We start from the raw sequence: 13,736 nt of genomic DNA, 5'->3' as shown, positions 1-13,736 counted from the left end.
TCCGTGTGATCCAGATCTGGTGAAGGGCACACTCTATCACGCCAGCTCCTGTTCCCTCAACAGTTCTGAAAATCCATATGCTACGATAAAGGACCCCCCCCTGCTCACAGCCAAAAACACTGAGTGTGGCTACGTGGAAATGAAATCACCGGCAAGACGGGATTCACCGTACGCTGAGATCAGTAACAGTAGCCCGACCACTAACCGGAATGTCTATGAAGTTGGTGAGGAGCTTATATTTGGTATTTAATCACTGTCATTGTGAATGCTTCCTTTGTGTTAACTACATATTCTACTGCTCTATCAAATTAGGGGTGGGTACTATGGGTCAAATCAATTACAGTGTAGAACAGATGCTTTGGGGTGCCTAAATGTCTGTATTTGACATCCTGGGAACAAGACTCAATAAGCAACCATTTTTCTCCAGAATGTGTGTTCCTCCTGTAACTACCAACTCGGCTGTCTTTGCTTTCAGAGCCAACCGTGAGCACCATCCAGCCGACTGAACACAGCAATGGCCACGTTCAGTTTGGTCAGGATCCATACGATCTACCAAAAAACAGCCACATCCCCTGTCACTACGACCTCCTGCCAGCCAGAGAGAGTCTGTCCTCAGACCACAAGGAGCTGGACAGTGAATGATGGCACAGAGACCAAGTACTCCAGCTTGCAGCTCCAGCATTGGATGTTCCACAAACAGGCACACTTTATACCCACAAAATACTTTCACTCGTTTTCTTGCTGTTATACTTTGACTTATCATATGTATCACGACTTCTTTTTTAACAAAGTGGGTATATGAGACTTTGGAGGTTAGTGTTGAGGTACAGCTGTTCTTTTTTTTACAACAATTTGTAAACTGCGATGAAGTCTTCAAAAGTCATTCCACATGTTTGGGAGATAAGGCCTAAGTATGCTTCGAATGAAGCAGTTCGTACAAAGTGTCTCACCACTGCTAATGGCAAAAGTGTTTCTACCTGTCCCCATATGGCCACACTCGAAGGCAGCCTGAAAAGCCTCCTGTCATAGCCTCCTTCTGACTGCCTCCCAGATCTCTGTCCAAGAACTCTGCGTCTTTTGCCTGTCTTGTAGTCTTAATGCGACAAATCGCCAATCGCTGCATAAAGGTGGCCGAGATTCCTGTATTGTCTGATTTGGAAAGATACAAAAATCATCGGACGCAGCCCTGTCAGGATGGTGGTTTCAGCTGCTGTTAAATTATCTGAGTACTTTGTTTCAAGCATACAGAAGCCTTTATGATGTTAGCATATAACATTCAATACCAATCAAATCTATTTTTGTAACAACAGTAGTAGAAAATGGCTAATTTGATGGAATATTAGCAATTATATCAAAGATTAGATGTTTCAGAGTAGTAGAATCTAGCTGCTGACAGTGTTTTTGATGTTTGCACATCACAATGACATCAATTGCAGTCAGTCCGTGCTGGATTAGTATTTGAGTTAACCAAAGGTATCAGTTCCATTTAAAGACTATTTTTATCAGTGTAGCTTAAATTGTTAAATCCAAGAGGTTCCTAGCTGAGCCCCTTCTCATTGTATCAATATTCCATATTCCATTTTTGATTTCGCACTAACTTTAGATCATTTCCTTTTCAATTAATCAGCACACCCGGCAGAATAATAGAAGACAGTTAAAACCATAATTCATAAATATCCTAATTCATCATGATCATTTGCACCATTTACAAAAGGTCTTCTAAGCTGGATGTTCTTCCATAGAGTTGCACTTGATGATTACTAAATCCATCTTGCTCAGCCGTTGCAGTTAATTTTCAGTTATCAACAAAGGTGTGTGTAGTATTTGATCAGGACAGTGGAACCAGTGCTGGATTTGTAACCGAGCAACTGCCCCAGGGGCCCCATGTTTATTGTGAGCCCGTTTCCTACCTTGTATTAACATGTAATCTGTATTTGGATATCTCATCTGGACCAGATAGAACACCTTAGTGGAAGGGTAAATGCAAGCAGAACACATCACAGTCTGAATGCTTTTGGATCGGCCTGAACTCATCTGGAGGGCTAACTAGTGCTGTGATAAGATCTTAGCCAGCAAGTTAAACATCGCTTCAGGAGACTCTCGAGGGACCACTACAATGAAAAATAAGATGAGAAGCACTTGGCTGACCTTTATACAGTATAAGTAACATTAGCATAGTTAGTTAGTAAGCCTGCAGATGTCTTCATCTGTCACAGGACCCTTGCCTTGTATGTAGCGGTCCTTCATAAAGTATTCCTCATCATTTCTCTTGGACGGAGTTGTTGTTTGTTGACAGCCTACTGAATTTTCATATCGAGATCCAATCTCGATGTGGGCAGAATCAAGATAACAAACTTTATAAAAGCTTGTCATTGCTGAAGCTATCCCTTTATTCTGACAGTAGTACATGAGACAGATAATCTGTGAAAAAATCTTGTTTCTCTGGCTTGATTGTTGAGTCTCATTCCCAGGGAGTCAAGTACCGACACTTTGGGTTGGCCACTTGAAGCTTTGGGACCGAAAGTGTTGGGAATGGCATTCTGCAAATACTATTAAGAGCACTAGGAGGAGCCAGAGGAACCTGATTTTTTCACAGATTAACTGTCTCGTGTTCTACTGTCGGGATATAGTGAAGGTTTCAGCAAATATGACAAAAAGTAATTTTCATAAAAGTGACCTACTGCAGCTTTAAATGCATTCTTTTATTTGATTGTTTACTCATTGTGTCGATATACTGAATAACTTTTTGTTATGCATGAATGGAGTGTTATTAAAAACATTATTTAAAGCTCTGTGTGAAAGAATACAGACCAGTAGATGGCAAATGTAGGAATCCGACCAATGAGTACTGTAGATCAGCCCAGTATTGTTCAGGAAACCCTTTTCCACTGCAGGAACCCATAATCTGGTAAACTGTTAAGAACTTTGAAAGTCTTTGGTACACAGTTCTTTCTTTTGTTTCCACTGCATTTTACAAACAGGACGTTTAATATATATATAGAGCATAAACAATGCAAAAGCAGGATATGCATACCCACCATATTTAACAGACTTTGATCTATACACAGACAGCATGGAAGAAGTTTAACTAATTTTATTGATTTTCTTTCTTATTTATGAAGATATTTATTTCTGACTGGGAATCCATGGCACTGCTGGCACAAGTAGGGATGGGATGATATAAGATATTATTGTATATAATGATTAAAAAAAAATCTTGTTTCTTAACAATAAAGTGGTGTGTGTTTTAGTGCCATTTAAGAGTATTAAGTATATTTTGATTATTATCGGGATAATATCGTGAATTGCAATTATTCTGACCAGGATAATATGACATGAAATTTTCATATCGTCCCATCCCACACACAAGCCAGTCAATGGCCCAAAATACTGCCCAGTTCATTTAACTTTTTTAACTTTTCTTTTCATGTGCACATGTAATCTTTTTTGGCTCTGTATGTGTGGTCCACCTCTTAGTTTCAAACCGCTGACTCCAGCTCCTTCTACATTGCCTCATTTACCGAAATACTAATGACAGCCTAGACATGCTGGTGACGTGCTAATGAAGTGTCCTCTGCTGTTCTTCTTTTTGGTTGTCCAGCTCCATCCAGTAGTAATCCAGTGTATCGACATGTGTGCTTGACCAATCATGATTGACAGCACTGCCGATAACCCCTGAAAGCACTTGAACCTTACATTTAGTGTCGTCTCCTAAGCAGCACCCAAATGTAGTTCTACAAACAACAAACAGTGGAAATAGAAGCAGAACCTGTGACAATGGCTGCACTATATGTTACGTTAAATTATGTTTCTGCAGTTGAAAGGGGATAATAAACATTTTCCCTGCACCTCCAGCTCCCCACTTCTGGCAACCCCTGAAAGTACCTAGAACTTCCTGTTAGTATCACCTCCTAAACAGAGCCCAGATTTAGTTCCAGGAATTTGTCCCCAAAGAAGTTCCTGCGGTGGTAAGGATCATATCTATGTGGAAGCCCATCCACCTATGTAATGATTTTTGAGATAATAAATCAAAATATTCAAAGATTCTAATTATTTTGAGATACTATGTCAAAATATTGAGAAAGTTTCTCATTATTTTATGATACTAATCATTATTTAGATAATGTTTCTCATAATTTGAGATACTAAGTCATTATTTTCGGAAAGTTTCTCATTATAGTGACGAACAGGATCCTTTTTTTCAACACATTGGCAAAAATGGGATACCATATGTTTCTTTCTACAATTATACAATTACATCTTCATCTTGTCTGATAGTACCACTTCAGGAAACATCCTTATATCACCACATAAATCCAGTTTTCTGTACAATAAGACCTAACCCAGTTGCTGATCTTTATTACTGTGCAGTTTAAAGGGCTGAACATATCTAATAAAATGCAAGCTTAAGCTGGACTTTGGCTTTTTGAAAGGTTAACTGTAACAGTAACAGTTCACATTATTCATCTGTAATTGTCATTGTCATGTATCACAGAAAATTGTTCAGAACAACATTTGCTTTTGAATGATTGTATTTTTTTCTTTTTGTCTTTCCTGTATTCTGAATGGCCTAAAATAGCAGTCTTAAGCTATTCTGAGCCTATTTGAAATGTTTGTAAAATAATGTATATAGTTTGATCAGTTCTGATGTAAAATAATAATCCATTCACCCATGGAAATTGAAAACCGGAACAAATGTGGCATTTGGTTGAACTGAAGGATTATGAAAAGCGGGAGTCTTTTACAGATACTGCCTTTATTTTGTAGTCTTTTTCCCCTTTCTGTGTATTCAAAGGGTGACTTGAGATGTTTGATCTGACAGGAATGCTAGAGCTGAAGAAGTTTAACAAATACATCAAATTCATCTTTTCAAATCCATCTTAACTGGTTCTTTAATCCTCCAGTTGAAAGAAGAATCACTTACACACAAACTGCACATTTGTTCCCCAATAAGGTGACAATGATTTAGCCACTACCATCATGGGATTCTATCTATTACGCTTTTTGGGGTTTTGTTTTTCATTATAGTGCCGTTTGTTCAAAAGTTTTGGAATAAAATGACATAATATGATGAAATAGTTTTACGTGTGTGGAATTTGTGAGCACTTAATGAAAGATTTTTCGGCAGACATTTTGAGTTTTGATACTGTTCAGAAGTACATATTACTACAAGTCACACATGTTAGGTTAATTTGTTTTGTACCAAGGGGGAAAAAATGATACATTTGGCCTTATGCAGTATGTGATATACAGAGACATTTCCTCTTATTTGCTTGAATTGTTCTTATGATGATGATGATGATGATGATGATGATGATGATGATGATACTTTATTGTCAAATCAAGTTTTTCCTGCATCACAGCAGGTTCATTTGCAAAAACACAGAAAAGACACAAACAAGAAACAAAAATAAATAGGCCTATATTTAACTTAAAAACACAGCAGACAATATTGAAAGTCATGCAATGTGCATTTGATCTGGGATTAAGATCCATATTTAATTTAGGATTGACTGCTATAGGAATATAATATTCATAAGTATGTTTTCATTAGTGTATAATAACCTGAAAATAAGAATTGTGTTTTTGTTACCTTTTTATTACCTGCCATTTTATCTACAGAGGGAGCCCAGAACGGACAAACCAAACACTGGCTCTAGATACAATTCAGTTCAATTTTATTTGTTTAGCGCCAGTTCATAACAGAAGTTATCTCAGGACATACATGTAACATTTCCGCATAATGTGCATAAACTCTAGACTTAAGTATGTTGTTGAGTTGTGTACTTACATTATCTCAAATGTTTCCAACAATGTCCAGAGAAATCATTACATTGGGGTTCAATTCAATTCAATTCAATTCAATTTTATTTGTGTAGCGCCAATTCATAACAGAAGTTATCTCAGGACACTTTTCAAATGGAGCAGGTCTAGACCGAACTCCGTATAACATTTACAGAGACCCAACAGTAACACCATGAGCAAGCACTTGGCGACGGGGGCAAGGAAAAACTGCCTGTTAAGAGGCAGAAACCTAGGACAGATCCTTCAGCTCTAGGTGGGTGGTCGTCTGCCTCGACCAGTTGGGGTGAGAGAGAGAGAGAGAGAGAGAGAGAGAGAGAGAGAGAGAGAGAGTGAGAGAGAGAGTGAGAAAGAGAGAGAGAGAGAGAGAGAGAGAGACAGAGACAGACAGACGGACAGACAGGTGCACAGCAACAACTACACCAATAGTAGTGACTGATGATGATGAACATGAAGAAGATGATGACGACAGCAGCAACAATGGGGGACAATGAGTAGTGACAATAGTAATAATAGTAACTGTAGTAATAATAATAATAATAATAACAATAATATCAATGATATAAGCAATGGCAGTCAAGCAGGACCATGGCAGGAGGCTCCACCAGGATCCATGAGAACCTGCGAGACGAGAAAGCACAAGAACTCCGGGGAAGAAGTGAAGTTAGTAACATGCATTAATGGAACATGAATGAGTGCAGAAAGAGAGAGAGAGGAAGAGAGGAGCTCAGTGCACCATGGGAAATCCCCCGATAGTCTAGGCCTATAGCAGCATAACTAAGGGATGGTTCAGGACTCACCTGATCCAGCCCTAACTATAAGCTTTATCAAAGAGGAATGTCTTAAGCCTACTCTTGAATGTGGTGAGGGTGTCTGCCTCCCGAACCACAACTGGAAGCTGGTTCCACAGGAGAGGAGCTTGGTAACTGAAGGCTCTGGCTCCTGTTCTACTTTTAGAGACTATAGGAACCACAAGTAGCCCTGCATTCAGAGAACGTAGTGTTCTAGAGGGGTAATAGGGTACTATGAGCTCTTTAAGATATGAAGGGGCCTGACCATGAAGAGCTTTATAGGTGAGGAGGAGAATTTTAAATTCTATTCTAAATTTTACAGGGAGCCAGTGCAGAGAAGCTAGTACAGGAGAGATGTGATCTCTTTTTCTAGTTCCTGTCAGTACTTGTGCTGCAGCGTTTTGAATTAATTGGAGCGTTTTAATGGACTTATTGGGGCAGCCTGATAATAAAGAGTTGCAGTAATCCAGCCTAGAAGTAACAAATGCATGGATTAGTTTTTCTGCATCTGTCTGTGATAGGATGTGTCTAATTTTTCTAATATTACGTGAATGAAAGAAGGCAGTCCAAGAGGTCTGCTTTATGTGGGAATTAAATGACAAATCCTGATCAAAGATAACTCCAAGATTCCTGACAGTGGTGCTAGAGGCCAAGGTAATGCCATCTAGAGTAGCTATATCTTTAGACAGTGAGTCTCTAAGGTTTTTGGGGCCAAGAACAAGAATTTCGTTTTTTTCTGAGTTTAAAATCAGAAAATTGCAGCTCATCCAGGATTTTATGTCCTTAAGACATGTTTGTAATTTAGATAATTGATTAATTTCATCGGGCTTAATCGATAGATAATAACTGCGATCTCAAGCAATGAAAGTTAATGGAGTGATTCCTAATAATGTTGCCTAAAGGGAGCATATATAATATAAGTAAATAGTATTGGTCCAAGTACAGAACCTTGTGGAACTCCATGACTAACTGTAGTATTTATGGAAGATTAATCGTTAACATGTACAAACTGCGAACGATCTGATAAATATGACTTAAACCAGCTTAGTGCGATTCCTTTAATGCCAGTTTGATGCTCAAGTCTCTGTAAAAGAATATTATGGTCAATGGTGTCAAATGCAGCACTAAGATCTAATAATACAAGTACAGAGACAAGTCCATTGTCAGAAGCAATCAAAAGGTCATTATTAACTTTAACCAGAGCTGTCTCTGTGCTGTGATGAACTCTAAATCCTGACTGAAAATCCTCAAATAAACTATTGTTATGTAGAAAGTCACACAACTCTTTGGCGACTTCTTTCTCCAGAATCTTAGAGAGGAAGGGGAGGTTACTGCTTTTAAGATGGCTGTGTGGCCATGGCTGTGGCCATCACACTAGATAAGAGAGCCGCTCCATCCAGAGTGGGATGGATGCCGTCTCTCCTACTCAGACCAGGTTTTCCCCAAAAAGGCTTCCAGTTATCAGTGAAGCCCACATCGTTTTCTGGACACCACCTCGACAGCCAGGTACATTGACTTTTTATCCAGTTTGAAGTCACATTGTTACCATCCACTGTTTAGATCTTGGTGCTTTTTAACTCTAGATTTGAACTGGATGAAGGATTTTAGTCCTTTGTCTGTCCAACAGTGTGGGAGAAGCTGTGATTTTTAAGGTGGAACTGCTTTATTCAGTGTTTATACCATTTTAATCAGCGGGTTTTGGAGAGGATAATTAGGCTCCTGGTAGAAACCTCCTGAACCATGAACACTGAAGGAATCATAACCGGGAGAAGCTGACTGCAAAGATGGCAATGGTGGTGAAAACAACAACTCCCATGATCCCACAACTTGGTCTTTTGTAACTGTTTCGATGTAAGAGACTAATTATAAAGAAAAAAGCAGTTTACTTTTGTTTCACTTTTAAAGGAAGATTCTTAAAGGGACACTTCACCCATTTGCATTAAGCTTTGTATCATTAGAACCCCAGTCATATTTTTGAATGGTTGTGCATCATTCCCTCATTTTCCCTGAGAGGGGAGAAATATGGATGTTAGTGTTGCACTTCCTGCTTCCAATGATGTAAAAATTGTCATTTTGCGTCATTGGAAGCAGGAAGTCTCATATCTCTGTAGAGGGGGTGAGACTACAAACACTACTTCCTCATTTTTTTTTCACTCACGCTACAGACCTATTACAGATCAGTGGGTGGGACTTCACCTGCAGAAACTAAAATATATAACCGCCATCTTGTTTGGAAGCTAAGGCGCTGTCGAGCCAGACGTTACGACTATGGCGGAAGGTAATCAATCTGATATGGAAGAAGAGGATTTCGAAAGTGTGATGTTCGTGGCTACCTTTATGAGCCGCAATATAGCGAAGAGCAGCTGAGGCTGAACAGGAGGCGGCTGAGGCTTCTGCAGCCGAGGCAGAGGACCTGCCTGTCGTGGACGAGGAGCCCGGACTGGCTCGAGCTGGGGCGGACTGCTGGTGTCTGTGCTCTCACTGTGCGCCTACGGACACACGGACATCTGACTGTAAAGTGAGTGTTTCTATTTTCTTTCTTATAACAACGTGGCATGTATGTACACAATTTGTTCAAGTATTATCACAAAGTTATTCCCGGTTAATACGTAACGTCAGCCAACTGAACTAACATTATCTTCTTTACTGCACAAACAGCTTGCAGTTGCATTGCTAACTACTGTGGCACACTAAACACAAAGACCATGTATCGCTAACTGTGTGCTCAATGTCTTGTAGACAATATCGCCTAACAGCCTTTCTGGAATGGGCCCTGCAAGGCGAGAGATTGGGTCGAGGCCATCGTGTCGTTTTACCCGCTGATGTGGTGCAGGCTATCCGACAGAAATATCCAGCTCCAGATGGCCAGTACTGCGGCACCGAGACGTTGAGGACGCTCAGGAGGAACTGTAACTGTCATTGTTATTTTTGTTGTTGTTGATATATTTCTGTAAATAAATGGTTCACATTCACGTTGTTGTAGTCCTTGGTAGTGTTAGTGGGAGTGGCTTGCGGAGCTGTGCATTGTGGGAGTTCTTCCATACAAATGCACCCTAAAGTCACTTTCTGTCTTTTCTCAGTCAAATAGGCACCAAATTCGAAATGTATGTTACATTTCGACTACATATATAACCCACTTTCAATAAATATTAATGTTTCCACGGGTGAAATGCTTCTTTAAGCAAACCAGCTGTTGGACATCAACAAGCCCTTACATTAAAGAACACAATCAGCTGAATCAGCAAACCTGGATGCACTGAAGAATTAGGTGCCCAATCTCCTCTCTGCCCTTGTTCTCCTGCAGCATTCAACCCTACTCTTTTTTTAGAGCCACATCTCCTCCAGATCTTCCTCTTCCAGCTTCTTCTTCAGAGAGCTCTGATCTCCTCGTTGGCCTGAAGTCATTTGCTGAAGCCTTTCTCTTTAAAGGAGTTCCATTTAGAAGGACTCCTCCTTCAGAGACAGCGACTTCTCAAGCCTCAGCTCATTGGCAGCGAGAGGCCTTCTGGAATCTGTCCTCCCAAGCTGCCAACTCCCTTCTGAATTTCTCATCTTTCAAAGCAAGCTTCATTCTGAAGCCAACCTCCTACAAAGAGAGCTCCCCTTCGAAGCGGCGTTCTTTAGCGGCCAGCTACTCTGTGAAGCTCTTCCTTTCTACAGCCAGCTCCTTTTTAAAGCTGTTCTCCAGCGCCGCACATTCTATTTTCTCCATGTCCTTGCTCCTACCAGCTTCTGTTATGGGTTTTTTTGTGGACCCTCTCTTTGTCTTTCAGCCTCTCCTCGAGGAGGCTCACCGGATTCTGCGGCATCTCCTGCATTTCTTTCTTCTCTGAGGCCTTTTCCAGTATTCTCTAATGATTTCCTTCAACCTCCAAGTAGCTATGTCCTCCTGAAAGTGCAGATCATACGTTTCAAAGCAGAGATCGTTAGACTTCTGCTTACATTTAGTAACACTAATTCAACATCCAAACCCAAATATTATCCACTATTTTTCTTTTTTTACAATAAATTTATTTTCTCCCAAAATGTTTTCATCATTGACCAAAACCAAATTGAAAGGTGATTTTCAACACATCTTCTCCAACAATTTGTAGATACTAATGAATAACACTCAGTTGCCAGTTTATTTCTATAAGTTAATGCAATAAAATTAATAAATTGTACCTTGAAGGTTATAATGTTAAGATTTTAACAATGACTTTTTTAGACAGGTGTTTATTCAACTGAAGGCTGTAGTTTCTGTTGCTGTTGTCTTACGCTGAAGGAAAGTCTTCAGTATTTGGTACACCACTTTCATCAACCAAGGATAGAGAAAATATTAGAAACACCAGTGTGACGACCCACTCCACCTTCTCTTCCTGTTCCTGGTTGTGTGGCCTGTTTTTGTTTTTCTGTGCAGGTACTTTGAGTGGGCGTGGCAGAGGGTCGTCAGCAATCAGACACACCTGAGGCCTGTGTGCCATGCGCCTTTTAAAAACCCTCTGGGAGCTCAGTGCTCTCTCTCCTCCCTGAGACAACAGTCTGGTTTTTGGGTTTGATGGTTTTATTGTGTTGCTGCATCTTATCACAACACAGCTCTCATACATTTTTTCACTCATGCACTCACTTACGCCACTGATCCTACTGATTTCATATAATACTGTTAATTTAAGTATTCTTTCCTTAATAAATAATTTGTTAATTGGCTTTGTTGTGTGCGTCTCCCTCCTTTGTTTGTCACGGCCGTATAGCCCAGTTTGTGACAACCAGTATAACCAAGTATAATGCCATATAGTTCAATACTGTAAGGCTATGTTGGGAAAGAAATGTTAAGACTGCTGCATTATGTTTTCTATCAAAAGTAAAATATCTTTAAATGTAATCTGCAACATTCACTGATAACATAATTCATTTGTTTTCCTACAATTGTCCTTCGTGGAAATTCATTTATGGTTTTGTTTAGGCAACCCATAGCACTTGGGCAGGTTAAATATGATTTTCTTTATTAAATACTGAAAAGGTCAGCAGTGACATGCACTGTTAAACCTGACAAAACATCTTAACCCTTACAAACTGTTCATATCCAATGCCTTCACAGTATTTGACCTGGTCCAAGAAAGTCCTCATAAAAAGTGTCTACCATATTTTGAACTACAGATCTATTTAGAATATGTAAATAGCCTATCTTACATTAATAAATTAATTATTAATCCTTACTTTATGATTTTAGGTAGCATGAGAGTGTATTTTTTAGGTTCTAGACCACTCGTTTTTGGAGAAAAGAAACACCTATATCACACTATATCATGTCCTATTTTACCTAAGACATGAAAACATAAAAGCCATAATGATTTAAATATATTTTATTAATAGTGAAAATGGCAAGAACATTCTGGAACTATTATAATATAACCACTTAATGGTCGCAACCATTGGACACTGTCCTTACTGCAATATCATTATGTTAATAACAATTATCAATATTAATTTAACATTAACATTCAAAACACAACACATAAAACAAACTAGTCAGCGCATTCAATGCAGTAGTAGGAAACTTTGCACTCTCAGCTTCTTCATCGTGGAAGATCTGATCAAGGACCTCTTGAAGAGTGAGTCTTGCTTTCATGACCTCTGTACCTCTGCCACTGAAAGGGCAGCTCTGGTACCTTTTATAATCTTATTAACCCCAAACACACACACACACACACACACACACACACACACACACACACACACACACTGATTTGATTCTAATTTGTCTATTTTTAGATTTTATTGTTACATTGCAGGTACAGGTACAGATACAGGTGCAAGTCTCTGACCTCTGTATGACCTTTGTTTCTTATCAAATCCAATCCAACTTTATTTGTTAAGCACTTTAAAAACAACCAAAGTTGACCAAAGTGCTGTACAGGAGAATAAATAAGACATCATATATGTAAACAGTGATGGTGATGATGAAGACCACTGTGAGGAATATAGACAGTGATGGCGATAACACTGGAAAGTTCCCGTGGCAGATAACACGGACGAAGTCCGACGGCGACGAGTCGCGGTGGTGTCCCTGTCGGCTCGAACCGTCTGGAAGCCGGGAATGGTGACGTTGGAGTTCAGTATCTGCTTAAAAATAGCAAAAAACACACTGAAAACACACTAAATCTACAACAATGATGGTGCTGCCATGACAGGCTGCCGTTGTCACCGGCGCCATTCCATGGAATGAATGAATTATGTGCACCATATATGACCACTCCTATGCTGTTTTACTATTTTACTGTTTCAAGGTTCCCCCATGGCCCCCCAAGTCCAGCAGGGGCTGGTCCCTGAGGGAACCTGGGTGAACAGTTATTGTGACAGTGTCAAGGTCCCCCCGAACTCTGTCACCACTGTCCCATAAAAATACACACAGACATACATACATATACAGTTTCACAGTTTCATGATTCCCTAGAACAACTATTTTCCTTGATTGGACCCACTCTAGTGGGTCTAAAATCCATCTCACTAGATCCAGGTTGAATTTGACCAGGAACAGCATCAATGTACAAACATTTGTAGCACCTGTGCAAAAATATACAATTTTAAAATATTTTCTTTTTGTGTATTTTGGGTCACTTTAGGAAAAGTAATCAAATTTCAGGTGAATGACATATAGGGTATTTTTACTGCTGTCAAATGTCAAAATGGGTCAATTTTGACCCGAACAGTATGTAAGGAGTAAGTTAACATAAATGAATCCCCCGAAAAAATTGGAGTCACTCATTTATATGAATGAATGTCATAGTTGCTGAACCTTTCACTACTTCTTGACAGTAGTACATGAGACAGATAATCTGTGAATAAAATCAGCACTCCCAATGTTATTTGCTGGAATCCAACAGGCCTGAACGAAAGCAACCAATCAGAGCCAAGAAAGATAGTTGATTATTGAGTCTCATTCCCACATTGTTAAATACAGGCGCATTGGGACCCTGGGAATGAGACACAATAAACTTCAAGCCTCCAACCCAAAGTGTCTTTCTATTTTTCTCGGCTCTGATTGGTTGTTTTCGTTCAGGCCCAGTAGAGTCTTGCTAATACCATTAGGAGTCCAGTTCTGTTTCCCGCTAACGGTAGATAGAGTTAGCAGCAGTTAATTAGCTCTTAGCTACTTCAGCTAGT

At 39.6% G+C, this 13,736-nt stretch overlaps 1 protein-coding gene across 1 annotated transcript in view; it reads left to right on the top strand.

Annotated features, from left to right (window-relative positions):
* The window catches only part of megf10 (multiple EGF-like-domains 10), an 84,724-nt gene extending 79,648 nt beyond the window's left edge, over positions 1–5,076 (top strand). Inside the window, exons 24-25 of the mRNA XM_051412263.1 lie at positions 15–224; positions 476–5,076. Coding sequence (XP_051268223.1) covers positions 15–224; positions 476–642 — 377 coding nt within the window. The 3' untranslated portion in view covers positions 643–5,076. The remainder of the gene's footprint in view (positions 1–14; positions 225–475) is intronic.
* Positions 5,077–13,736: the final 8,660 nt, after the last annotated feature.

Source organism: Dicentrarchus labrax, unplaced genomic scaffold, assembly GCF_905237075.1.
Source record: "Dicentrarchus labrax unplaced genomic scaffold, dlabrax2021, whole genome shotgun sequence".
NCBI classification, from domain to species: Eukaryota; Metazoa; Chordata; class Actinopteri; family Moronidae; genus Dicentrarchus; species Dicentrarchus labrax.
The sequence above is the reverse complement of the archived record's forward strand: the minus strand, read 5'-3'. Positions and strand labels throughout refer to the sequence as shown.